The 25,860-nt window shown below is 47.9% G+C and overlaps 1 protein-coding gene across 7 annotated transcripts in view; it reads right to left on the bottom strand.

The window, feature by feature from the left end:
* Nucleotides 1-2,548: 2,548 nt before the first annotated feature.
* The window catches only part of SERTAD2 (SERTA domain containing 2), a 79,243-nt gene continuing 55,931 nt past the window's right edge, over nucleotides 2,549-25,860 (bottom strand). For 2 of the 7 annotated variants that reach the window (XM_036379970.2, XM_054514260.1), the window contains exon 2: nucleotides 2,549-8,059. In XM_036379970.2, the coding sequence (XP_036235863.1) occupies nucleotides 7,111-8,055 (945 nt within the window). In that variant the 5' untranslated portion in view covers nucleotides 8,056-8,059 and the 3' untranslated portion in view covers nucleotides 2,549-7,110. Of the gene's footprint in view, nucleotides 8,060-12,984; nucleotides 13,409-23,738; nucleotides 23,859-24,129; nucleotides 24,418-24,906; nucleotides 25,065-25,860 lie in introns of those variants that run through there. The other 5 variants (XM_036379967.2, XM_036379969.2, XM_036379966.2 and 2 more) reach the window with 5 other exon arrangements.

The raw sequence follows: 25,860 nt of genomic DNA, 5'->3' as shown, positions 1-25,860 counted from the left end.
CTTCCCCTGGCAGATCTCTAGATCTGGAGATGGTTGGGGGGGAATCAGCTGGTTTTTGGGGAAAACATATTGGTTGAAAAAGGAAGAGAGACAGAGGACTAAAAGGAACCTTCCCTGCTGCTGACCCCAGAGCACCTGGCACACCTGGAGTGCTGGAGGATGAGGATGTGGGTGTGCCCAGCCCCCTGCCGCACGCAGAACCCCTGTGGCTGCTGCACATGAGGCCTCATGGCTCCTTCCCCCTCCCTGGCCACCTTGTTCTTTGGAGGAGAAGGAAGGGTGGGAGGGAAAACCCATGATCTTGCTGGCCTGCTGCCAGTTGCTAAGGCAGTTTCTTCAAAAGGGAGGGGAGCTGTGGAAGGAGGGAGCTGCCTGGAGAGGAGGCAGATGATGCATGCAAGGACCAGGCAGAGAGAGGAGCCTGCAGCCACCGGTGATGAAGACAAATGGGAGCTGGGGGCAAGGAGCCCAGAGGAGAGGGGTGAGGTGGAAAGGGGCAGGGGGAGCCAGGAGAAGCAGCTCCTTGCACAGCTCAGCCATGGAGCCAGCATCCCAGCAGACCTGTCTCAGCTGATGAGTTTGCTGTGGTTCACAGCAGCTCTATGGAGCACTGCCTGTGGCAGAAGGGGATTTCATTCTCCAACGATTTTTCCCTGCTGGGTTTCCTCTGGTGAGTACGAGATGCGTGTGGTCCAGGGAAGCTGGCTGTGCTGCATGAGCAGGGCTGGTTGCTAATGCCAGTGCTGGAGGAACACGTGTCCCACATGGATGTGCAGGTTGGAGGCAGGGAGCGTTACCCCTCCTGGCTGAGGCCACCTGCAGCGTGGTGTACAAGGGCGCTTTTGCATCCCCTCCTTGCCTCACTGTTTGGGTGTCTTTCTGCCCACACAGCATATACTTGAGCGAGGTCCCTGAAAGCTGGTGGCCTCAGCTCCCTGATCTTCCACTCGGGCCCAGAGAGGAGTTTGGTGTGGCTCTCGATAGCCACGGAGCCACTGCCCTGACTCGTGATACTGAGCATCTGCAGAGCTGGATGCAGACCTGGGTCAGTGCTGCTGAAACGAGCCACTGCCCTGTGCTGTAGAAATGCCACTCCTGGGGCACAGTGGCACCTCCCGAGGGAGGGAGGGAGTGTCCTTCGGTTCCCAGGTGACAGAACCCTGTCACCTCGAGAAACAAGGTGAGTGCCTCACCCCTCCACTGTGGTGTTGGTGTGAGATACCTCGGACCTGAGCCTCATCCAGCCTGTGCCGAACTCCAGCCTGGCGCCCCTTCCTTCTGCTGCCCGCACGGCGGCTCGGAGCAAGGGCTGCCTGTGGGCAGATGCCTGGAGCTGCCCTCGGGTCGGGGCAGACACTGCGGGGAGATGCAGCTTGAAAGCCCAGAGCAATGGTCTGCCCTCGCTGAGGTGGGAAGTTGGAGGGTTGGAGTGGGTGGGGAGCTGTCCACCTCAGGAGGGGGAAGAAGGGCCCTGTGCGCAGCCCGGGTGTTCTGCGCTGGAGGCAGCTCTCACTGACAAGTCACAAGTGAGGGAAAAAACTGTCAAAAGGTAAGTGGCAACAAAACCGGGGCAGCTTCGCGAGTGCAACAGCGGCATCTCCGCCGGCCCTGCCCCGGATCAGCGCACCAGGACCCGGCCGTGCCCGTACTGGAGCCGAGCCCCCGGGGAAGGGTTCGCGCCGGCTGCGCTTCACCCCTGCGAGAGCAGCGCTTGCTGAGCAGACAGAAATCCATCCCCGGGGCCGGCTTTAATTCTCCCACTTCTCCTTTCTTTGCGCCCCGTGTCCCCGCAGCCATTGTCCCCGGGCGGCAGCGGGTGCCGGGCCCGGGGCGCTGCGCCGTAACCCGAGCCAGCTCCCCGCAGCCGCGATGCTGCGGGCGGGACGGGCACAGCTCGCTGCTCCTCCCGCTGGCTCTCGGGTCTCTGGAAATCCAAAATGGAGCAGGCGTGCTCCCGCGGGTGTGGGAGGCGGGCGAGGCGTGCGCAGGGGGTGACTCATGAGCTGAGCCCGCTGCCGGGGCCAGCCCAGGGCGCTCCGGGGCCGCAAGAGGCTGGAGGGAGCCAAAGGCAGGGGCGAGATCTCCCTCCCGGCTGGCCCTGAAAGCAAACACCAGGCACCTGGAGGAGTGGGGAGGGGAGGAGGGCACTGATAAACGAAGCGGCGGATCAAGGTATCAGATGTTTCCTGCTGGGATTTGATGGCCTGAAGGACGGGGCATTCTGTGCATTGGCAGCGGGCAAGTCCCGCTCCCTGGGAAGCCGCCCCAGCCCCGAGCATCCCTCGGCACACGCAGGCCAGGAACGGCCACCACGGGCACCTCTCTGTGCCGGGGAGGACAAAAGCCTCGCAGCAGGAGCAGGCCCCGCACAAGGCGATGTTTCCCTTGTTCTGTCAGGTGCAGCGGGGTCAGACCGGGCTGTCCCGCCCCTGTCCCTTGCCACCTCCCGCGGGCGAACACCTCCCACCCCTCCTCCTGCAGCCCTCATGGGGTCTTGTCTTCTTCCTCTGACTGCCCTCCTTCGTGGAGGGAAAGAACAAAGCCAGAATTTATTTTAATTGTTTATTGTATAATATAAAACTACAAAAGTAAGACTGCTCATTTCCATGTACATTTGTCCAATTGTTTTTTTGATTACAGCCCATACCTACATGTGAATACAGTAATCTGGTTTCAGATGTCTGTAATATTGCATAGAAAAGGCACAGCTCTAAGGTCTGTGGGAGGGGAAGGGGAAATACAGCCTTTTTTCTTTTTTTTTCTTTTTTTTTTCCTTTTTTTTTTCTTTTTTTCTTTTTTTTTTGACAATAACAAGCCCTGTTCAAACAACCATGCACTGAACATGTCACACTATTTACACCTTTTCCAGAATCTTGGCCTTTGCAGGCACTAGTATGGAATACGCTCAGAACTAGATAGGAGTTGAGGCTGGGATTTTATCTGAAATTTGTGTTTTTAAAGAGGTTCCAGAACTTGCATTAGGCTTATTTTCAGAAAAAGAAAAAAGTGCTTAAAAATAACTAATTTATTTTAAAATGTTCAGTCTCGTTAATTAATAGAATATTGAAAGCAACTTGCACAGAAGCAGGATACTGAAGCCTGATTGGGGGGGTTGGGGGAGGAAAAAAAAGAACAAAACCAAACCAAAAGAAACCCTGTAACAAGAACAAAAAGTTCAAAACATGCCAGAATGAATTAAACCATTTGTCAGACAGGACCCATTGCTATATACTGAAATTAATAGTAATAAAGTGTAAACTTTGGATTCAAAATTATCAGTTTTAAATAACCCAGGCTCTTACCACACGGCGTTGAGGAAAATCCGAATTACCTCGTGCAAGGTCCGAATCTCTCCTGGCAGTGAGTGATTGCTCCTGGCGGCGTTGCTCCCGGGCGGGCTGCAGGCGGTGCCGGAGCGATGCCCACGCAGCCGGCGCTGTGAGGCCGCTCTCTCCAACAGGGATGCTCCCCTTCCCTTGCTCCCAGGGCGGTGGGGACGCGCCGGGCTGGCGGGACACAGAGCTGGGCTTTGGGCTGTACTGGATGTCCCGCCCGGCCCCAGCTCCGGGCAAGGACGCGGCTCTGGCACAACTCCTGGGGAACATCCTGCCCCTTTCTAGGGCGTCCGGCCCCAGGGAATTCTGCTGGGCCCCCCATGCGTGTTTAAAAAATAAGGGGAAAAACCATCTTTTCTAAACCTTTCCCAGGCCAGCACGATGGAGATGACTGCATTTGCTCCTGCCTTCAGTGGCAGATTCCAGTAGCGTGCCAAGGGAGGCCCCTCTCAAGCAGCCAGTGGGGGGTGGGAGCCTGATTAGAACTAATTTTGAACATAACCCTGTCCCCCTCCTCCATACCTTTTTTTGCATATTTCAAACAACCAGACCCATATGAGAAAAAGAGTGTAGGGAAAAAATAATCCTGTGATCCATGCATATCCTGACTGGAACTCAATTAATTCTTTCTGAATCTGGCTCCCATACCCTTTTTCATACAGATTTACATTCCTACAAGAGGATACATTCCTACCATACATTCTGTACATGTTACAATCCAGATGTTGTTAGCTTCACAATAAAATAAATATATTTACAGAAGAAAAAAAAAGAATAAATAATTTAAGAAAAAAAAATCACTTCAAATCCAAAGCCCTCTTATTCTGCTCCCATCTTGTCACTTCATTGCACGTTAATGTCAATCTCCATCCCTGGTGTAGGTCTCAGAGAAATTCCATGCTTGGCTGCTGTTGGGACCACAGCACAGGCCCAGCTGGAGACAAGTCAGTGACTGGGCAGGGGGAAAGCCACAGCTCAGCCCTTCGACCCAGGCCTGCAGCAGCCTTCCCAATCTTCTGCTGAGTCCCACAAATCAAGTAGGTTTCTGTGCTGTGGGATTCCTGCAGGGATTCTGCCCCAGGACATGTGCTTCAGCACCAAGGAGCCACAGACACTGCCCAAGTGGCAGGCTGGATTTGGAGCTTGGCTCCTGCTCTCTGGGTACAAAAACTTCACTTCAGCTGACTCCCCTGAACAGCACAGGTCTCTGAGAAGGGCACTGATGGGAGCTTTTGCCTAGCAGGTGATATTTATGCAGGTGTAAATACCTAAGTAATCCCAAAAAACAGGTGGCTCCAGCATCCTGCAAATCAGTTTTTAACAATGGTAAGGCAAGTGCCTACCAAGTTACCGAGTGAGACTGGTGCTGTTCCAGGTTTGTGCAGGATTGTGTTCCCAGGTACTCGAGGTGCAGCGACAGAAAGGCCGTGGGTTCTCCTGCAAGGGCTGAGGACTGCTGTGGAACAAGGGCTGGGTGGAGCTGGAGCTGTCCCCCCCCTCCCCACCCTCCCTTCCCCTGGTCCCTAAAGCTACACTTGGTCAATGGTTCTCCGTTTGAAGCATAACCTCCTTTCTTGTTAGTCTGTGTAGTGACTGCAAATCCATCAGCACCCCAGTGCTTCACGGAGCTCAGCTTGGGAAAAAGAAGAAAGCAAACCCACGCCCCTGGGCTAGTGCCCCCCTCCTCCCCCAGCCCTGTCTCTCCCTGACAGATGAGCTGGGAGCCAGAAGCGCCTTTTGCAGCTGTACATGATGCATTTCATTTCCATTAGGAGTTCCTTCATTGCAAAAATGTATTTGCTCTCATCCTGTGTCTGTGTGCATACCTACGTTACATCTATCTATATACTAATAAATATATATGGCCTGCTTTAAAGTGCCAATTTACAAAAAGCCGCCTCCTCAAAAGGCAGGCAAGACCCAATTTCATCCATGACAAGAAGGGAGCAGAATCGACTGAATATTGCCAAATGACGTAAAACATAATTTAAAATTTCTTAAATAAATATAAAAGTTATTCCTAAAGAAGCCATAGGCATGTCAACAATACAGGTTGTAACCGGCACTCAACAACTAAAGTACCATTGGAAAACTAAAATGCCATAGCAACTTCAGCAATAGGCATGATACATTGCAAACATTTTTTTCTTTTTAAATTAAATGTACACCACAACGAACTCAGGAAAAAAAAAAAGCTATTGGTGCAGTAAGAAGACTTCTCAGGTGTTACAGGGGAGGGGACCATGCATAGAAAGCTGTGTCTGTATATTCCTTGTAAAACGGGTCTATAAAGTGTAAAGCAGGTAACGCAGTTGATACAAGAACCCAACTCTATACGAGATGCCAAGTGATGTCACACGACTGGCTCCAGTTTCGACAGCAATGGATATTAAAGCAAGTCCATCCAGTGCAGGTACGAGATGAGCTTCACTGCAGTAATACTGAAGCTGCCTTTTTCAGCACTTAGCACAGTGAGGTGGGAGAGGGGAGGAGAAATGCTCCAAGAAAGGGCGAGCGGCCGCTCCCAGCCCCGCTCTCTGCCCGCGCCCGTCAGTCAGGGAGGTGCCACGGGAGGCTGGCTGGCTCTCAGGGGCTCCGGGCACGGCGCTCCCCTCACCATTCCCAGGAGCTCCGGGTCAGGAGGTGCCGATCTCCGCCGGGTTAAGGCTCCACGTAGGGCAGGATGGGGCCCGGCAAGGCGGGCAGGAGCTGCGGCCACGGCAGCGCTCAGGACCTCCAGGGGGTGAAGTTCCACAACTGTTTCCTGCCAACTGCTTCACATACGTGTTGGAAAGGACATGGCTCTAAGTTTCAGGAATCACAGTAGTGCGCAGTGGGTACAGCAGGGAGCAAACACTTGTGAAACTCCGGCAAAAGAAGCTCCCAGCCCTTTCTTAAAGCACTTTTTTTTTTTTTTTGTTTGCATTCAGGGAAACCGACTGCAGGCTTATTTGATCCAATTTTCTCTTTGCACCATACACATATAAAACATTACAACTCTGTATAAAAGTACAAGTGGTTCTTGTACATCTGAATTATGCAGGAACTATGTGAGCAAATCCTATCAAAATAGCTATTTTTTTGTGTGTATAAACAGCATTTGTTTTTAGAAAAAACAATACCATAAACTGCAGAATCTGTACAAAAATATAAAATAAATTTGGGCAGCAGTTTCTAAACAGCCATGTAAATGCAACACTTAAAGAGGAGCAGGTTAATGCCTCCAAAAGGCTGAATTGCTAAAGTCAACCTATACAGGGCTAAAATGGTATTGAGATTATCTAAATAATAAAATTTTTTACCTCTTGCAATAAAACTTATAGAAAAAATAGACAAGTATGCACATGCAATTTACAGCTTTCCCCAACATAATCCTTGTGCTTAGCTTTTACCTTTTTTCCTTTTTTCTTTTTTTTTTTTTTTTTTTTTTTTTTTTTTTTTTTTTTTTTTTTTTGTAATAACATAACATTGTCTACAATACGTATTCTTTCCTATACCAGGATATTCGGTCTTCCTTGAGGAACCACTTTAAAAAAAATACATTAGAAGTGGTCATACATGGATGAAGGCACTCCAACTCTGCTCGAAGCAAAAACTAGTGTGATTCTTTTCTTTTCAAAAAAGGCAAGCAAGGATGCATGCACAGTGCTGTGAATCGGGGCTGGGAGGGACTATGGAAATACTACCAAGTGTATATACTGGTACTTAAAATTAAAAAAAAAAAAAAGAAAGAAAAAAGACAAAAAAAAAAAAAGTTGCTATATTTCTAATATTTTTAAGACCCAACAAGCACCTCCATGATGTGATCCAGTTCTGTGAGATCCATTTTGAAAGGCTGATTTGGAGTTACTGGTTGACTGCTGTATGGAGCGAGAGTTTTTAGGAGCTCATCTGCTGAGACAGGAGCCATTTTTGAGGCAGCCCCCGTGGCAGACGTGCAGGGGTCAAAATCATACATGGACGTATCAATGTCAGCAAACAGAATGTCATCCAGGGTCAAGTCTGTGAGGAAACCTGTGGAAGCTGTTATCTCAAAGTTGCCAGGCAGGGGGTCCATGAGTTTGGATTCAGCCGTTCTGCTCTCTGGGAGGCCCTCGGGCTTGTGGATGTTGGACTCGCTGGGCTGGGCTTTCGAGTCATCGGCTGCCGGTTCAGCTGCTACTGCCTCTGCGGAGGTAGGTGCTGGACAAAGCTCCTCAATTTCGTCCAAGGCTGAGGAGAAGCTGTCCTTTACTGGCTGGAGAGCAGGAGGTGGTGGCTTCGTCGGACCATCGTGCTGGACAGCCGGGGAAGTGCAAAAAGTGTCGTCCTCGAGCAAGGAGGCCGGGGTGAGGCAGGACTCCAGGGGCATAGTGCTTACCAGGTCGGCGGGGAGCAGGGGCGGCGAGGCCAGGTGGCTGAACGCCGGCTGCGCCTCACGGAAGTTGTCGCTGAGAGGGTCGGCAGGCTGCGAAGCGCCCACAAACATGGGCCTCAAGCTGCCTTCTTGTTTGAGTTCTTCCTGGATTCGCCTCAACATGTTGTTAATTAAAACTGTCTTTTGCAAGCTTGGCTCGGTTAATGGCCTGTGGTTATAAAGTTTCATAAGGGAAATGTTGAAGATAGTCTGACGCTGTAAGGTGTAAGACACCTTAGAGGGACCGTCAGTGGGAGACACCACTTTGCCTTCCAACCCATCTTCATGCTCGTCAAACTTCCGCTTTCCTCCTTTCCCCAACATATATCTGCAAGGGAAGAGAGGAGACTGATGAAGGCAGCAAAGCAGGTGCACATCTGTGCCCATCAATAAGTCAGCCTTGGCCCACAGCAGCGTGATGGGCAAGCAGCAGCCACCCTAACACAGGGCTCTGGTCTATCCATGTTTAGGCATGGCTGTGCTGGTGAATTTCAAGCAGGAATTCAAACAGCATCTATAATAGTCAAGATCTGGCATGCCTGGCAGCAAATTTCTTCTTCCTTACATTAAGCAAATACCTGTCCATAGGAGCACAAGCCACAGGCACTGTACTGAACGTTTCCTTACATTCCCTGACTGAGGCAGTGCTATGCCTGGGAATAAAAATGTAAAGCACTGAAGTTCTCACAATGAATTTCCTCTTTTTATTGAAAAGTGTGTTCACCGGGGAAGGGAAGTGAGGCTCAAGCAATTGTGCGTTGAGAGAAACTTCCCCAGTGAGGTTGGGAGACCAGCCCTTTGGTACACCAGGATCTACACATATGGGTTTATTTAGCTAAGGACTAAAGTACCAGAGCAGGAAATGCAGTTATTATACTCAGAATTAGATAAATTACAGATGAAGAAGAAGATCTGTCAAGTCTTTTACTCTAATCCCCAAGACCACTCTCTGCACTACACTCTGCTGCTGGTCAGATGGCAGATTTTGAAGGAAACAAAGGGGATTTTACCAAACTTGCCCCACATTATAAATAATTTCTGAGCTAAGATTAAGTAGGGCAGTTCGGTCCCCAGTGCCATCTCTTCCAGGATGTTTCAGAGTGCCTGGTAATGCTCCTCTACACAGCACAGTCCGAACATCATTTTGTCACCATTATTTTTGTGACACCAAGATCCCCCCAAACACAGAGGAATGAAGGAGTTGCTGTGCTGTGACAGTAGCATGACCTAGCATTATGTTCCCTCATTTTCTCCGGTAGAGTGGTGAGGTGCTGGAGCTCTAACCCACTCACTCTTTTAATATGATCACAAGGAGCTCCCTGTTCATTCTTGTATCCTTCCCTCTGTTTAACAAATTCTTCTGGCATGAAGAAGTCTGCCTTCTTTAAAGACGGAAAAAAAAACCCACCCCAACAACAACAACAACAAACAAACAAACAAAACCCCCACAAAACAAAAAAAAAAAACACTAAAAAAAAACCTTAAAAACCCCCAAAAAGTGGAAGAGGCTTTCTAGCCACAGGTATCCAGAAAGAAGTTGCAATGGTCATACAGATTTTTACCCCAGACCCCTTCTCACATTATGCAGCTATCATCTAGGAGACAAAATTTGCCTTCCTTATTTGAGTACAATTCCCAATCCACCCAGTAGGATTAGTGCCTGCAAAACAACTGCACCAGGCAGGTCTAACACAGTTTGATGGTCGCACACCAGTTCAGCAGACAGACAACATAGTTTACCATCACCAAAAATGACTGACAAACATTTAAGAGCAAAGAGACCCTTGGAAAACAGAAGGAGGAGGCTAAAGAAGTCAGAGTTTCAGTGCTACAAGAGCTTCAGAGAGCATTTGCTGGGTGGTAAATCGAAAACCAGATCGGGTGAAGCGAGCCTCTTCTGGTTAAAAATAAGTCCCAAATCCAGATAATTTTCTAGCATATTATGCAATTAAAAAAAGAAAGGCGGGGGGAGGGAGCAGGCTGAGCAGAGCTGAGGAACAGGTAGGCTGCCATCCAAGCTCCTTGGCCAGCTACCAGCAATTCCTGCGCCTGGAATCTCGGGTGAACAAAACCTCTGAAATTTAGCACTACTGCCGAAGTCTGGCTTTTCTCTGCTCCCTAGTGTCACTTCCATGGACTACTCTGGAGCTGTTCACATGGGTTTGGGGGGCGAGCAGGGGGCTTTGCTATTCCAGTGTTCACAGCAGACACGCTTCCTTTCACTTCAGACAGATAAGAGCAAGAAAGGGAGCATGGGGCTAGCAAGAATTAAAAACCCTGCCCAATTCCTGCACGTTCTTAAAGCAGCATGGGGTTAGGAGGAGATGAGCAGCTTTCCATCCCTTCCTGCTATCTCCTCCCCCTAAAAAAAGACAGACTCTGACTTAAAGACATAGCAGTGCTCCTTCTACAATGCTCTATTTAAAGAAGACATTTTTAAATGGCTTGGGGACTAGAAGAGTTTGAAGTTTGTCAGCCTCTGCCAGGAATGTATAAAAACATTCCCTGTACAAAGCAAACCTTTTCCCCCACAATAAAGAAAACAGCCCAGCCTCCATTCCCTGTGCTCAGTTATTCATCATTGCCAGGTGATGCTGCCGAGCATTTCCAACAAACCCAACCGAGCCCATTTCCACCCAAGACTGAGGTGCTGGTAGTGAACACTTTATTTAAAGGTGATCAGTAAGAACTGTGGGATCATCACTGAGTAAATACTACGATAACCTCACTACGTCATTTTCCAGGAAGCTCAGAGATAATTCAAGATTTCCTGTATGTGTGACTGTCAAGCTTTCACATCTCACTCCATCTTCATGTTGCTTGATTCAGAGCTTGCCCTTTTAAAGATAAAATAGATCAGGCAACTCCCAGGCTCACCTACTAGCTTTTCAGCACAGCTTTCAGTTTCCTTTTTCCCCACTAATACTCTCTGAAGAGGGTTTAACCCCTGAGGCACCAAAGCAGGATGTCAGCCTAAGCATGGAGGCTTTATTCCACCAAGAAGAGGGCTCAAATAAGCACTGCTAGACTCTTGGCTTTATAAAGTTTTATTTTATCCACTTCTCCTCTGGTGTGCCAATGGGAATTGTAAAGAATGTTTTCCTCCAGTTTCCATAAATCACTTAATTCATGCCAAGCGAAGCAAGGAGGTGATATCTTTTTAGACCAGCTGATAGAGTTGGTAAAATCAGACATACTTGGGGGCTTGGAAGTCTTTCTCTGGCTCTTCAAAAAGGAATTTCATAGTGTCCGACCATCAAAGCTTAAGACAATGTTGTCTGCTTGTTCTTTACAGTTCAAACCATCTCTTCCCTCCTTCAACCAATCACTTTCATGCCTGCATTAAAAGGATCAGTGTTGTATGTCTTAAGATAAAGAATAACATTTAAAAAAAAAAAAGGATGCTGTACAACACCAGCATTTGATCTCAATCAATTCTGTTCATCTCAAAAACTTTGCTTCTAGCCTTTCCAGCCAAACCTCCTTCTGGAAAAATGAAAATGCCAAACTTAAAAGATCAGCTTGACCAAAGATAAGTACAAAAAGAGACAAACCTGCACCATCCCAGGTGTCAAAAGAGAGCTGTCCAACCAAGCCACACAGCTGTGACAAGGGCAGCCAGACAACACCAACCCATCCAAATGTGGCACTGCATAGGCAGAAATAAAGGGTAATGCTCATGGAAGGTCTTTCATGCATCTACTTTGGCTGAGCAGCAACCTCAGCCAGATGTAATTCTGCTGCACTTTCACCCATTTGCTAAACATAATTTTGAGGTTGGGTGTTAAGAGTTGAGACTGGACGTCACTTTGTTGTTGTTGTTGCTGTTGTAATAAAGGGTGTTGCAGGGTTTTGGTCTGCAAGTCAGTTTTCAATGTTTCTTAGGTATGTGGAACCAGAAAGCTGAAGAAAGACAATGGAAAAGCTGCATCTTTCTGGGGATTGGGGCAGGGGGAGTTACTTGGAGATCTTCCCTAACATTATCTACCAGTTGGCTCCAGCTCTGGAAGACCCAGAACCAAAAGCTAGACCATTGTTGCTGACAAAGATACTACTTGCTTTTTTGCCCATTTAGGGCGATTGCACGCGCCTCAGCGCCAGAGAAACCCTAGCATTGTTTGGGAGCTGTCTTTTCTTAATTGAAAAACAAAAGTAGTATATTTTTTTTCCTCATTTGTGTGTCATTTAGCTTCCTTTTATTGGCTATGCATGCTCTTCAGACAGAGCTGGAGAAAAAAGCAGTTGGGGTTCAGTAGAAGAGATAATCAGCCTGGAGTGGAAGGTTCTCCGGAGTCAGCCCTCACCAATGTATGACAGAAGAGCTCGTACGATGCCTGTGTTTCTGAGCCCACCCAGCGATGAATCCTTCGCTCTCCGGAGGACAGACGTATGTGTAGACTGTGAGAGGAGCACGGTGTTTATTGATTGTGCTTTGGACACTTCAACACTGCCAGATTATTTCTGAAGTCTTTAATAATTCGCACTTTGGCATAGAAAAGCACCAGATATGTAAAAATTGAGAGGAAAAGTGATTTTGTTCAACAAAAAACCTGTAATTTTAATTCTCAAAGACTTTTAACAATTAAGTTTAAAATACCTCTTAAGACCGAAAGCTGATCTTGGAAATCAATTCTACAATCCACTAGGCCCTCCCTGCTCATCGAGACAGACAGGAAGGAGAATAAAGAAAAAAAGAAAGAGGAACTGAACATCAGAAGGAACAGCAGAAAAGGGTTTTTAAGAAGTCACATTTCCACTCACAGATTTACGCCACCCCCTCTGTCAGTGTAGAGGATGAACAGGTTATTATAAATTATAAATAATTTGCTTATTAGAGTTGAGGTTACTTTTGGAACAAACACCATGTTGCTCAAAAAGGTAAAAGCATCAAAATCCCCGAGTCCACAGGCAACCATTTCCCTCCAGGCAGCCGAACACTGAAACACAGGTGTGAACCACAGGGGTTGTGTGAGAAGAGGAGTTTAAAGCAGGACCAGCTACTTTCTGAAGTCTTAGGCAATTCAAACCACAGGGGAGTAAAAAAGGAGAGAGAAAGAAAAAGGCAACTTGGGGGAATTAAAATGCTACTTCACACATGTGCATGGAAAAACCCAACAAAACCCCACAACACAAAAGCTCCCCCATAAGAGCCCCCAGAGTGCAATAAGAGCACTGAATTTGTACACTTCATTCCCCAAAGTTCACAAACCTCAGATGTAAGTGACCCTCACCAGGTTTTCTCAAAGAACCTACCCGGTGAATTATGGAAGTGCTTTCTGTGTCACTTCTGGCACATGAAATACAATTTTCCTCTTCTCCACCCTTCACTCCTCATCCTTGAGGGGTCCATTGGTTGTATCCTGGCTCAATGCTAGTCAATGGGTGTTTTGTTACTGACTTCAGCAGAATGAGGATTTGGCACAGATAGCTGCAGGACCAAAATAAAAAGGCCTTTTATGCCATCTGGGTTCAACTGGCAAGACAAGGGCAAGATCCTCTGAGCTAACAGAGGCAGGTTGAGCTGCTGTGAGGTATTTCAGTGCTGCTGGACCCAGCCTGAGGGACCACCTGAACTTGTAACCAGTCTCCACAACATCAAAGTATCTGTCCCCTAGAGCTAGGGAGGCAAACCAGTAAACCTTTCTCTCTGTGTCCCTGTTTCCACGTCCCAAAGGCCACAGCAGAGAGAGAGAATGGACACATCTGTAGAAGATCCCTTGGGGCAGGACCATGGGCTCACCCACTACAGAAGGATGCTCCTTGGCCTGCAGGATCCTGGCAAAGCACAGCAAACCTGCCCCAGCAGGTGGAAGCACAGACATCTGAGAGCATTGGCACCCTCCTCCCAGTCAGAGTTACAAAGGAAAAGCAGAGGGCAAGGCCAGTATAAACCTGGCAGGTTCTGCCAGCCTCGCTCAAAACAAGGGGGAAAGCTGAGCAGCCCAGGTGTCGAGGTTTAACTCCAGGGCTGGAGCAAACAAGCAACATGAACTTTCACAGGCAGCAGCCAGAGCTGGGTGGAAATGGCCCCTCCTTGGGGATTTCATCTGCTGACACCAGAGTGTTTAAAGCCTGGCACGGCAGCATCCCCAGTGCTGGGACAGCCTGTTCCATGCAGAGCTGCACGGCCACGCTGCCTGTGCTGTGCTGCAGCTGGCCTGCAGGGTGTGAACCGACCAGCTCGGATGGTGGCTGGGGGGGAGGGGGGGAGTCTTCTTCAATTTTATTTTTTTTTCCCTGCAAGGCTGCTTTCTCGGGATCTGATGCACTTTTTACATGTTGGAGTGTACTGCATCCATGTTGCCTGGCTAAAGAGGACTCCTGACAACACTGCCTGGTAAGAATTGTGTCGTCTCATGCCACATGTGAGTTAGGAAACAAATCCCACAACCCCCGAAGAGAGGTAGAGGGAATGGAGCTGTGCAGGGATTTCTGTCCTCTCCAGGCCAGTGCTCAGACATTCTGTATTTACAGTTTGTTTTTCCTGACACATTTTACATTAATTCTGGCTGCCCTTTTTAATTTTTATTTTTTTTTAACTGAGTGAGGTTTAATAAGCACTTACAAAACTCTCCTTTAGAGTATATAAAAAAATTGGCCTCCTGGGCAGCTCTCTGCTTCCAGAGAGTACAGGGGATTGTTTTTATGTTTGCAAGCCTTCACTGCAAGGCTGTCAGTGCCAGCAGTAATTCTAAGTGGCAGGTATTTCTCACACATATTTTACAGGGACCTAACTCTTCCCCATCTCCTGTGGTGGATGGGTAAACCTCAGCTCTTCCAGAAGAAACAGAGAAGCAAGTAAAGCTCCTCAGCACCCCATTCCTGCATTTAGCAAGAAAGGCAGCTTCTCTCTCCCTACAGAAACACAGAGTGAAGACTGACCAAGTAGCAGCTAGCAAGCTGAGTGACATGGGTCTTTTCTCCTCTCCCGTTAACATCAAAATAAGAAGGAAAACCATAGTGGGTGACTGTTAGAGGCTATTCTAAGTAGAACTTCAATAGGGGCTGTGTAAGGAAACCTCTGGCAAACAGGAGACAACAGAGGAAGCTCAGACTCTCATTTGAGAAGCATCTGAAGTCGTGCAGGTCTCACGGGGTTTGCCTTTGATACCCCAAGCCCGGAGTCCCCAGGTCCCCAAAGGAGTGTCCATGTTAATCAGAAAGTAAGGTGAAGCCTTCCCTAGCAAATAAGCAATGCAATTATAAAGCTAGTCAATAGTGTAACGCCAGCCAACGTGTTCCAGCGATATTTTGAAACTGTAATCTGATCCTACTGTTTCCATCCTCGTGCCTTGCCTGCTCTCCCTTGTTGCATACTGTACTATTTGAGGCCCAGAGGGCAAAGCAAGCTCTTGCTGTTTGTTCATGATCAGAAACTGCATTTGGAGCGAGAGCTCTGTGTGCACCGCCCACACCACTTTCTTGAGAGTTTCTTAAACTTGCAGCCCGCCGAAGCCCTGCTAGAAGGATCTCTGCAAAACAACCAAAAACACAAACTCCACTTCTGCCTTCAGTTTGCAGCTCCTTTTCACCACGCTAAAAAAGGCAAAGCCGCAGTCGAAGGCAATCTCTGACTCTGCAGCGTGTTAAGCCTTGCAGGAAACATATGCTTCTATTAAATTGGAAACAGTTTCTAATGCTGTCAGTTTGCTAAATGTAACATGTTCCCCTGGAAGAAGTGGAGCAGTTTTAATGTTTTTGACTAACTGCACACATCCAACCAGAGTATGTCTGATAAAGCTGGAATGGGCTCCAATAAATATAGCTTAGAATAAATTACTGCCTCATTAAGTAATTGTTTGGAAAAAGGACAGCAGGTTTTCTAGATTATAGCCATGTTATTAAGGGTGTTTATAATATTAGGAATTCTATCAGGGTAGCAGAAGTTAATGCAAGTTTAAATCAGAGGAGCACTTGTTAGCTTGTTAAAGCATTAAAGGCTGCCCTGGCAGAACCAGAAAGTGGACAAGACCGCACAGGTTCTGAGCATGGAAAGCCAGCAAGGCACACTGCAAACCACTGTGAGGCTGAAGGCAAGAGCAAAAGCCCTGTGCAACTCTGACAACTCCTCTTCAGCGCAAAGCAAGAGGGAGAATAAATCAGGGTAACACACCAGGGTTGAAAAACATTTATTTAGCATTCACATACAGGCAGGCAGTGGTCTTTACTGGAAAAAAGCAGAACAGGTTTGGATTGCCCAGCAGAAACTAATTTCTGACTCAAAGATCTCAATGCCAAAATGTCAATCCTCACATGTTCTGCTTCAGACAGGACTTCCTGTGTGCTTCCTTATAAAACAGTGCCCAGAAGATGCAAACAAGCCCCCAACCTCCCCTTTTTTTGTCTCATCCTTAACTGAAAGCTTTAGGAATCACACTGTCCATGACTGCAAACCCTGCCACAGCCCTTGACTGGCCTGCTGACCACCAGCCACCAGCTCTGAGTCAGATCAGGGTGGAGCCGTCCCCCCTTCCCACTACCAGGAGATGCTTTGTTAGGGCTACCTACTGAGAGGAGAGAGATTTTCCAGGAGATGGTAAAGCTGCCCTTATCTCAGGTCACCTCTGTGCCAAATCTCCTCTACATCCTTTCCCAGGATGGCTGCACACACGGTCTGCTCACAACAGTGTCTGAGCCACCACCAGGAGCCTCCTTCCCTGGGCTTCAGCTTACCTGGGCTCTGTGCTTCAAAGAGACACCAAAGAAAGCCAGGCTGAGGCTGTTTTGAAATTTGGGTCTCCATGTGAAAATGTTAAAGAAGCAGCCAGGCCTGACAAGTGTGAATTGAGTTCTACTGTGCTGTGAACACATGGGCTCAGCAATCTGCTGAAGGACCAGGAGCTGCTTTACACACCTGGGCATCAGCAGCAGGAAATCAGAGCTGCAGTAAAGCAAACCAGGCAGAGCACTGAGCCAGATCCCCTGACTTTACTATGTGATTAGCTGATTATTCAGCAGACTCTGCTTGTTGGTACCCAAAAAAATATGGGTGCATTGGCATCTTCTAATGCAAGAGCTTCTACACACAAGCCTCCCTGGGATCAGCCCAGAAGCTCTTCCTGCTCCACACCACTGTTTCTTCCCCCAAGTGCAGCACTCTGGGCCTCCTTGCATGGAAGCAGGAGGTGCTGGTCCCACAGACAGCACCACAACACCATGAATTCCCGTGTCAGTGGGCAAGGAGCCATGCTGGAGCCAGTGCACACAACTGTGCTGGGAGAACCAGAGCCATCTCCTCAAGAGGTGGAGCAGCAGCAATTAAGATGGCTGTGTACTGCTCCAGGGCCCAGTTCAGCAAAGACTGCCTTCCATTCCTTCCCACTGCAGAGCCAGCAGGCACCGGCACAGCTCAAGTGCTGTCTAAAAAAAGACACCTTGCTTGTAAATGAAATTCAAAACAATCATCTGAAAGACCTAGAACAGCTACCAGAAAGTGACACAGGCTGGGAAACACACACACACACACACACACACACACACACACACAAACTCTTTTCACTGCTAAAATTACACGCCTGTAATGACAAGATGCTACTGGTCAGGCTCTAAGAGAGAATGATGAAATAGCCAGCCCGGCTGTGCACCCCTCCTCCCCTGCACGGGCGCACAGAACAATGGATGACGGCGACGTTGTGGTGTGTTGTACACGACATCTCTATTGGCACGCACGTGGCACGGGCTGCCTTTTATTTTTAGTGTGAGCAGGGACTGAGCACTGTACACCCATCTCCGCTGGACCTGTGCAATTCCTGCAAAGGTTAATGAGAATTGTGTGTGCACCCATGAGAGACGAGACCCCTTCATGTATAATAAAGGAGTTTTTCTCACCTACGTATAATTACTTTGTTTGAATCCTATCGTAGCATCTTCTCCCCAAAGATACCTTGTTTTTCCCCCTTGTCATAGACCCTTAATAAACACATGGAGGGGAGGGGACCCCACACTATTGAAAGAACTGAATGGTTTGCCAAAAAGTAGGTTATTGCTCTGAAAACAGTGTTGAATAAATTATCACAGTCAAACTGAAAAGCAGCAAATGGCAGGAGAGAAGAAGAGGAGAAAGGAAAAAAAAAATCCTCTGAAGAAATATATACTGCAAATGCATCATACAAATCCCAGCAATGACAAGTCATTTTAGTTTCTGGCCTGCAAATTTTAATTGCTAACCAGTTTTGCGCTGAGAGTTAGGAGAAAAGAAAGGTGTTTCTCTAACATTTTTTGAAGTAGCTTAAACAGCACATGAGTTGTTTTCAACATTTTTACTTTAATGAAAGGAACACAACCCTGCAAACAAATACATTCTATGAAAAAGAATCCACTCACCCTGCAAGCTCCTCTTATAGAGGTGAAAAAGCTGTTGGATGTTTCTCCACCACCAGTGAAAACAAAACAAATTTTTAAAACATAGTTAAAATTTGACAGGAAAGTTTGCTCAGATGGTGTTAAGTGATGTTGGATAAGATGCTAACTGCTGGCCTTTCACTCCAGTGCACTAAAGCATTTGTTGAAATACAACATGTGTTTCCATGTCCTACAAAGGATCCTTCTGAAAACTGACTAAAGGGAACTTTGGCCAACTTTGAGCTATTCTCAAACTGTAATAGCTATGAGTTAGAGACAAAAGAGATTCCATTTTTCGTGGCACCTGCTTGATTTCACAACAAAAAGTACTACACCAAAGAGATGTTCTTTAAAACAGCCACCATGGGACCCACGTCTCTTCTATGTGGAGTAATTTAGACATTTTCAAGTAAATAATTAAAACTTATATGAAAGCACACTTTTAACAGCATCTTTTGACAACACGTGTCTGTATTAAGTTTGTGTTTTGAAGCATGGTTAGGACAGGTTAACTAACATAGAAGAAATAACCACAAACTAAATTTTAGTTTAGAAAATTTGGAAATCAGGAGCGGAAAATACAGAAGGAGTACAGCTCTGGCACTAAATGCCTGAAACTTTATTTCATATTCAGTCAGGCACAACCCACTCACCTCACCCATGATAATATTATACTGATTTTCCCCACAATTAAAGTCCTCATCCAAGCACACACACATCACGTGTGTGCCCCTGCCAGCAAGGGGAAGTAGAGCAGCGACAGGAAGCTTGACACTGTGTGTCACTCACAGAGAAAATATTCTCTCTCTTCTATTCATTCACAGGCTATTTGTGGAACACTTTAGTTAGGGAAGGAAAGTGGAAGGGTTGTTCAGAAGAGCCAATTTCACCAAGCAGATGGAACAGGAGGGGCAAAGGGGGAGCCAGGTCCCAGCAGGGTAACCCAAGGAGGTTATTGGACCCCTGGGACAGCCAACATGGAAGTACCCTGGCCAAAATCCCTGTGACCACAGCACAGGCTCCTGGAGCTGAAGGCACTGCTCCGACAGAGCCAGGAGCAGGCACGAGACCTGACCCACAGCAAATCAGGCCGCGCCAGAAGTGCTGAAATAGAGTTGTCTCACACAAGGCCCACAGAGCAGTGAGAAAGCAAAATGTAACCACCACTGTTCAAAAAAAACACTGTGGTTTGCACACAAACGCTAGTCTCCTATCTTGATGAAATGTATATTTGAAAAATATGCAAATTATATGCATGCACGTGGATGTGTACCTACTAAAGGCTTTTTTCCAAGGGAGAAAGAGTGCCTGTAAAAACACATGAAAAGTAAAGTTTGTGGAGGCACCGGAAGATGATGATGATGTATTTCTGAATTAGGACTTAAAACTTCATTTTGCAGCTACCTGAAGTTAAGACAAAGCTGCCTTTAGGCATCTCAAACTAGTCAGACCTGCTATAGCAGTTGCACAGTCTGCTTCAAATATGCCCTCCACGCTCCTTTCAATCTCCACCCCAACATATATCCGCATAGTTTACCTCCAATCATGGGTGGTTCTTGCTATAGCACAGTTCACTCAACCTTATTGTCTGCCTGGCACAACAGGAGGGTTTTTTAAGACTAATGTTAGAGGCTACTACAAGAAACTGTATGAAAACAGCCAATACTTGTTACATTTCCATTAAAGGTGAGTGTGGTTCAAGCAGTACAAGGGTTTCCAGGGTGGAAAACCTGGGATCAAGAAAAACAGTTTTAATTGTTACATCTGAGGAAGTATTAGGGCAAGTTTAGATCTTTCCACCAATTCAGGACTCCTTGAAAACGGGAACTTCTTTTTTCTGCTACTTCCATATACTACCCAGTTTTCAAAATTACATGAAAAGAAAACAACACATGTTTGAACTCTTCTCTCTGTATTCTATAGCAAGAATTCAATTTTTATTCTAACTTCACTGAAAACAAACTGTTTATTTGCTTTCACACCATATCGGTGTGAAAGCAAAGTAAACAGGTTTTGGCTCCTAATAATTACACAGACTGAGAGCCATGTCATTCAATGCCACTTAAAACTCAATTCCAGGGTGATATTAAGGTGAAATTTGTGATATTAAGGAGAAATTTAAAACCAGTGGTACTCAAAACACTGATCATGTTATACAGGTTGGGAACTTCAGACATTCTATGGCAACACCTCTGATTTTATGCACCAAGCTGAGGGTACCAAACGTGGCCCCTCACTTGAAGAACAGTGGTCTGACCTTGCCTAAGGCAGGGCTCTGAGCAGGTTTTAATTTCACTACAGCAGCCTGAATCCAGTGTCACTCTGATGTGGTGGTGGTTGCTGTCTCACCTGAGCTAGATGAGCCTCCATCCTCAAAGAGACACATGAAAACCAAAAACTTGCTCTCTGGTGACTTGATAGTTTCTTTGGTCCTTTCAAGCCTTCCCACCCCTAGTCACAGCTTAAAGCCCTTTCTGAAGGCTGTGAGGCTGCACCTATCACCCCTGGAGATTACCCCAACTCTCCCTTGGAAATGCCCATCGAATCAGGCCTTCCCCACCCCGAAAATCCCCTTTGTGCTGGAGGAATGTCCCAGCCAGCACATCTTCACAGCTCCTCCTGGCCACTCAGCAATGACAGCCGGCATCTGACACACTCACCAGGAGCCATCGGGGAGGCAGACGTGGTGGCAGTGCAGTTTCTACTCTGCACAGTGACACAGAGCTTAATACCCACACAGCCAAGAGACAGGGCAGGGACCCTGCTGTGACACACACAAGCCTGTTTCTCCCACTAAACCTCTGCTGTCTCCCAGCCACACGTTTGCTTTGGACCTCAGTTTGGGCTACACTTCAGCACACCCAGGAGCAACGTTAGCACAGCATTTACAGGCCTTGCCCTCCCCACTCGTGTTGAACAGCCAAGCATTGTTATCTTATTTTTGTTATAGTGTTTGCATTAGTAATGCTGAACAAACCTGAAGCCTCCACTACAGCAAACACAAAAATTGACTCTGTTTATAAAAGAATTAAAGAACTAATGCATGTTGAGAGTCTCTCTCCATTTACAGAAAACATGCACCTCTTCATGACAACAGTTTCTCTGACTGATGAAAGTTTAGAAATCAAAAGAAGTGGCAGAAAACATGCAATTATACACCCCTGAAGAAAATGAGCACTGTGCTCAGATTGGCAAATTTCATCTTCCACAAACCACTAATTAGCAAAAGATTCATCAAGACTAAAGATCTCTACTTAGTGCCAACTTGCTTACATTGAAGCTGGACCTTGCTCTCTCCTTTGAAACACTCCTGATCTTTGGACTTGGTAACTGAAAGCTGCTATTTCTGGCACTGATTCGTGTGCATGTTTAGGAACCACTGCAACTGGAGCTGTCTCCTTGTGAGCCAGTTACACTACAGAGCTAAAAGGAAGTGTCTCTCTTGCTACCTGGCCCTTATAAGAAGTAGATCACCAGAAGACTACTCGCACTTTCAAAGTACTGCCTTCTCCTTGTTTGACAGATTACACTTTTAAGATGTTACATAAAAGCAAAAATAGTCACAAATACTTTGGATCATCTGTCTAGTGTTAGCACTGCCAGAGATGAACTGTGCCAGGAGTGCTTTACATCAGTGTGAAAAAAGTCAGCATTCCTAAAAAAAATGTTTTCCCAATGAAATATTTATTGAAAAACAAAAAGCAGCTTGTGTGAATGATGGCAAAATCCTTCAAACTAGATAATGCATAAAATCTGCTGTACTTCATGGAAGCTAAAAAAATAAATTTTGAATATGAAGTTTGAGTGTTTCCTTGCTATTAGGACATTATCTCAAAGTCCTTGATGCCTCTCAGGCAGACAATTTGAGCACTTGGTATATTTATGTTATTATTTCCCCTGTGAAACTCTTTATTTCATCTTTCCCATTAAAAAAGAACAGGTGTATAAAGGAACACAATTACAACTCTTAATAAATCAACACCTACAGATGTATTTAATGCTCTTTAAGACAAAACCTGAAGTTCCTATGGCTATCAAGTTTCTTTTTGTTTCCAATCAGCTTCAGAGAAAAAGAAATCAGCTTGACACAAAAATCAAAGCAGCATTTTAATATGCACAAAGTCTAGCTTCGTTTGTTCAGCAGTCCAATCCAGTTCCTGCAGAAAAGGAGTGGGTGGTTGCTGCTACCAACTTAAATGGAAGCAGGATCAGTCACGAGAGGAGAAATATCTAGAGCTGTTACATTGGATGCTGCAATACTTGCCTGAACAATGGAAGTATTCCGAAGGACACGCTCTTGGATACCTGTCCAGCAGCACAAACTCCTAATCCTCCTCCTCTCTCTACCACCACCTGGTTCATTATGTTAAATCAGAGCCCAAAGATGCCATCCTATTATGTCAAAGGCATGCATTTTATTTAACTTCAGCCAGAAAGGGCTACTTTCAATTTACACTGCTAAATCAGTTGGCTAATTTCTATAGCAATTACTTGAAAATACTATTCATTTTTATAGCTTGTTTTACCACGTGAAAGCTTCCTGTGCCCTTAGATGCAAACTGAAGTGCCTCTGTCAATTTTGTACCCTGTGAGAAGTCCATAAGACACAGGAACCTTCACTTGTGCAGATGCATGCCTAAAATTATCAGAATTAAGAAAGCGTTGTTTGAAGTCACACACATTGCAAGTGCTCACTCATTTGTGAGACACAAATATAAAACTGGTGTTTGGGGCAGCCAAGCCCTCTCCCACCGTTGTTTGAGCAATAGTGCATTCTAGAGTGGCAAAATCCAGCACTCACTGGCGGGCAGCAAGAGTCACCCTGATGACTGCACCAGGCACCAGATGAAAAAAGCCTGGATTTCCCTGCTCCCGAGAGCCTTGGATGTGTCTGAGCACACGCTGCCACACGCAACAGCTCTGGCGTGCTGCACTGAAGTTCGGCTGGAGAAGCTGACACCCCCCCCCCGGATGGAGATAAAATGGGCAGATTCGCTTTATTTTACACCAGCAGCTGACCCACAGCTGTAAATCAGCCACCGAGGGGCCCACTGGACAGCACACAAGCCTCTCCATAGGTTTCCAACTAAAGTGGCCCTGGCTTTTCCAGCTGTGTTTCACAAAATGCAAGAAATGACAGCAGGTAACTGTACTTCTATTTTCATGCATAGGAATAACTTATTTTTCCAGATCCTGATGTGAGTAAAGCAGCCAACGCTCTAAATCAAAGTGGCACCGCAAAAGGATTTTTCTTCAAGTGTTCATCCACCCCGAAGAAAATCCTAATAAATATACATTTTTGCCGTCGCTTCCAAAAGATGAACCACCTTACTCACAAATTTCCCCCCAGACGCCTCTGTCTCTCCGCGCTGGCGGTGCTCCCAAGGAAGACCCATGCGCGCTATTGCTCAGGGAAAAGACAGGCTAATCCCCAGCCCTAACACCAACCCCTGAAAAGGGCCGGGCAGCGGGGCCAGCCGGGTCCTGCCCAGCCATATGTCAGCTTTGCTACAGCGGAGTGAAAGTCCCCCCCAGGCCCTTTTAGCTCCCTCGGCACTACAGGACGCACTTCTCGGGGTTCCCCGAATCCCCCGCTCTTGCTGGGGGAACGGAGCCGGGCTGCAGCCCCCGGCTCCAGGGGCTCCCCGGCGCACACGCGAACTTACCGGGGTGGCGCGGCTTTCCTGGCGTCGGAGGGAGCCCGGCTCCGGAGAGCACAACCGGCCGCGCTACCGGGGCCGGAACAGCCACCTCGATAGAAAAGTACATTCCAGCTACCCGCACCTGCTTCGGCTCGGGATCCCCCCGCACCGGCGGGGGTGGGGGGCGTATTTTAAGGTCAACTTCGCCGCTCTCCCTCCTCTGCTCATCTCAGCACGAACCCCCCCCCCACCCCGGAGGAGACGGGGAGGATCCCCGCCCCGGGCTCCTCTGCCCGGGCACCAATTTAAAGGTAGAGATAAAACAAGCCCTGATGACTCGCAAAGCCAGAGGGGGTGGAGGAATGTCGCCGCCCCCGCCCCCCCCGATGCCCTGCAGCCCCCCAGCCCCACTCACCACATGCAGCTCCACCTGAGAACTAAAGCATGGAGAGGGGGAGGTCGGAAACTCTCGCCCTAGAGCAGCTCCATATGTCGCTCCTCGCCGCGCCGCTCCGGGGAGGGGCCGGGTGGGATGCGGAGGAGGAGGAAAGGAGGAGGAGGAGGAGGAAAAGAGGAGGAGGCAGGAGCAGGCGGCGTGAGGATTTAAGCCTCCGCTCTGCCCCGGCGGCTGCGATCACGCAGCATTATACAATGGAGGAGGAGGAGGAGAAGGAGGAGGCACCACCAGCCCCGGCTCCCAGCACTTGCCGCCAGCACTGACGACAGGGGCGGCTCCGGCGAGCTCCTCACCCTCCGGCCCGCGTCAAAGCTCCGCCTCGGCCCTCCTCCCCCCCGCGGCTGCTGCCGCTGCTCCTGCTCCTCCTCCTCCTCCTCCTCCTCCCCCCTCCTCCTCCTCCCCCGCTCCGGCTCCCCACGCGTGCCCCGGCCCCCGCCGCCGCCGCGGCTTCCCCGGGGAGCGCCGGGCCGGCACAAAGGCGGGTGCCAGCGCGCCCCGACCGCAAATATGACAAGTATCCCTGCTATCCGGTGGCGGGGACCCGGCCGGGGCACGGGGCTCTGCCAGCCCTGCTCCCCGCGTGGGGCTGGCACTGCATTGTCCCGGTACAACCCAAAATTCTCCCCCCCCGCACCTCCGGTCAGCCCCCGGCCCGGCCAAGCACAGCAGGGGCGAGGGGGGGGATGCGGAGAAAGCCCGGGGCGCTGCCGGCCGCCCCCCGCCCCGAGACCTCACCTGGGAGCCGAGGGAGGCGGCGGCCCCCGTCCGTGGAATCCTCGCTGCTAATTTGGGCTGTGCAGATACCACCGAAGCACAAAAATGAGGCCAAACGGAGATGTTCGAGCGCGCGAAGACTTGGGGGAAGGAGGGAAGCGCTCAGCACCAGGCGCTATCTGGAAAGAAGATGATTATTTTAAGTCACCTTAATGACTGAGTTTTGAAAGGGGCTGTAATCCCAGCCGGCGCTGTTAAAGGCGATTCAAACACCTCACAGTTTTGGCTGTAGCCCCAGCAGGCATCTCGGATCGTTCCGGCCTTTCATGTTCCACTAAACCGGTTGTACTTCGGGACAATAAAGCTTTAAGACCTAATATAAAGGCGATTATTAGTCATTAATACCACGACTCTTTTAGGTATTATGCTCAAAACGGTCTGTAATGATTTGTGATCAATCAAGATGATAGTCTTACTAGAAACTAAGTTCCATTTGCAGTTAGAAAACCGAAAAGGAAAAGGATACCTTTAGAAGAAAGGTTTCCTTGCTCTGGAAACTGTATCTGACAAAAATTCACAAAGGAAAAACAACACCAAACCATTAAAACAGTGAATCTGCCAAAATAAAAGGAGACTAGCTGCTGATTTTATGGATTCTTAAAATTAGAATTGAAAAGGCCCCATCACCTTGATGTTAAAACGCCAGGACTGGCACTTGAGCACTCTGCTGAACTCACTAAAGATAAAAGAAAGGACATCAGACCTAAAAACTGACGTTTTATTTTGCAGGTTTGGAGGCCTCAGCACACCCTTCCCTTTCCACCCGTGCTATTCCTTTGAGGAGATCCAAGCTCTCTCCTCCCTTACCTGTGGCACAGAGTTAGCCCTAGACCAATCTGCAAAGCAATTCACGAGCCATTTACTAGATTTTGACGAGTGATTTGCGAATTGCCCAGGAGCTGGCAAACATTAAAA

Source organism: Molothrus ater, chromosome 3 (genome assembly GCF_012460135.2).
Source record: "Molothrus ater isolate BHLD 08-10-18 breed brown headed cowbird chromosome 3, BPBGC_Mater_1.1, whole genome shotgun sequence".
Classification (NCBI taxonomy): Eukaryota; Metazoa; Chordata; class Aves; order Passeriformes; family Icteridae; genus Molothrus; species Molothrus ater.
The sequence above is the reverse complement of the archived record's forward strand: the minus strand, read 5'-3'. Positions and strand labels throughout refer to the sequence as shown.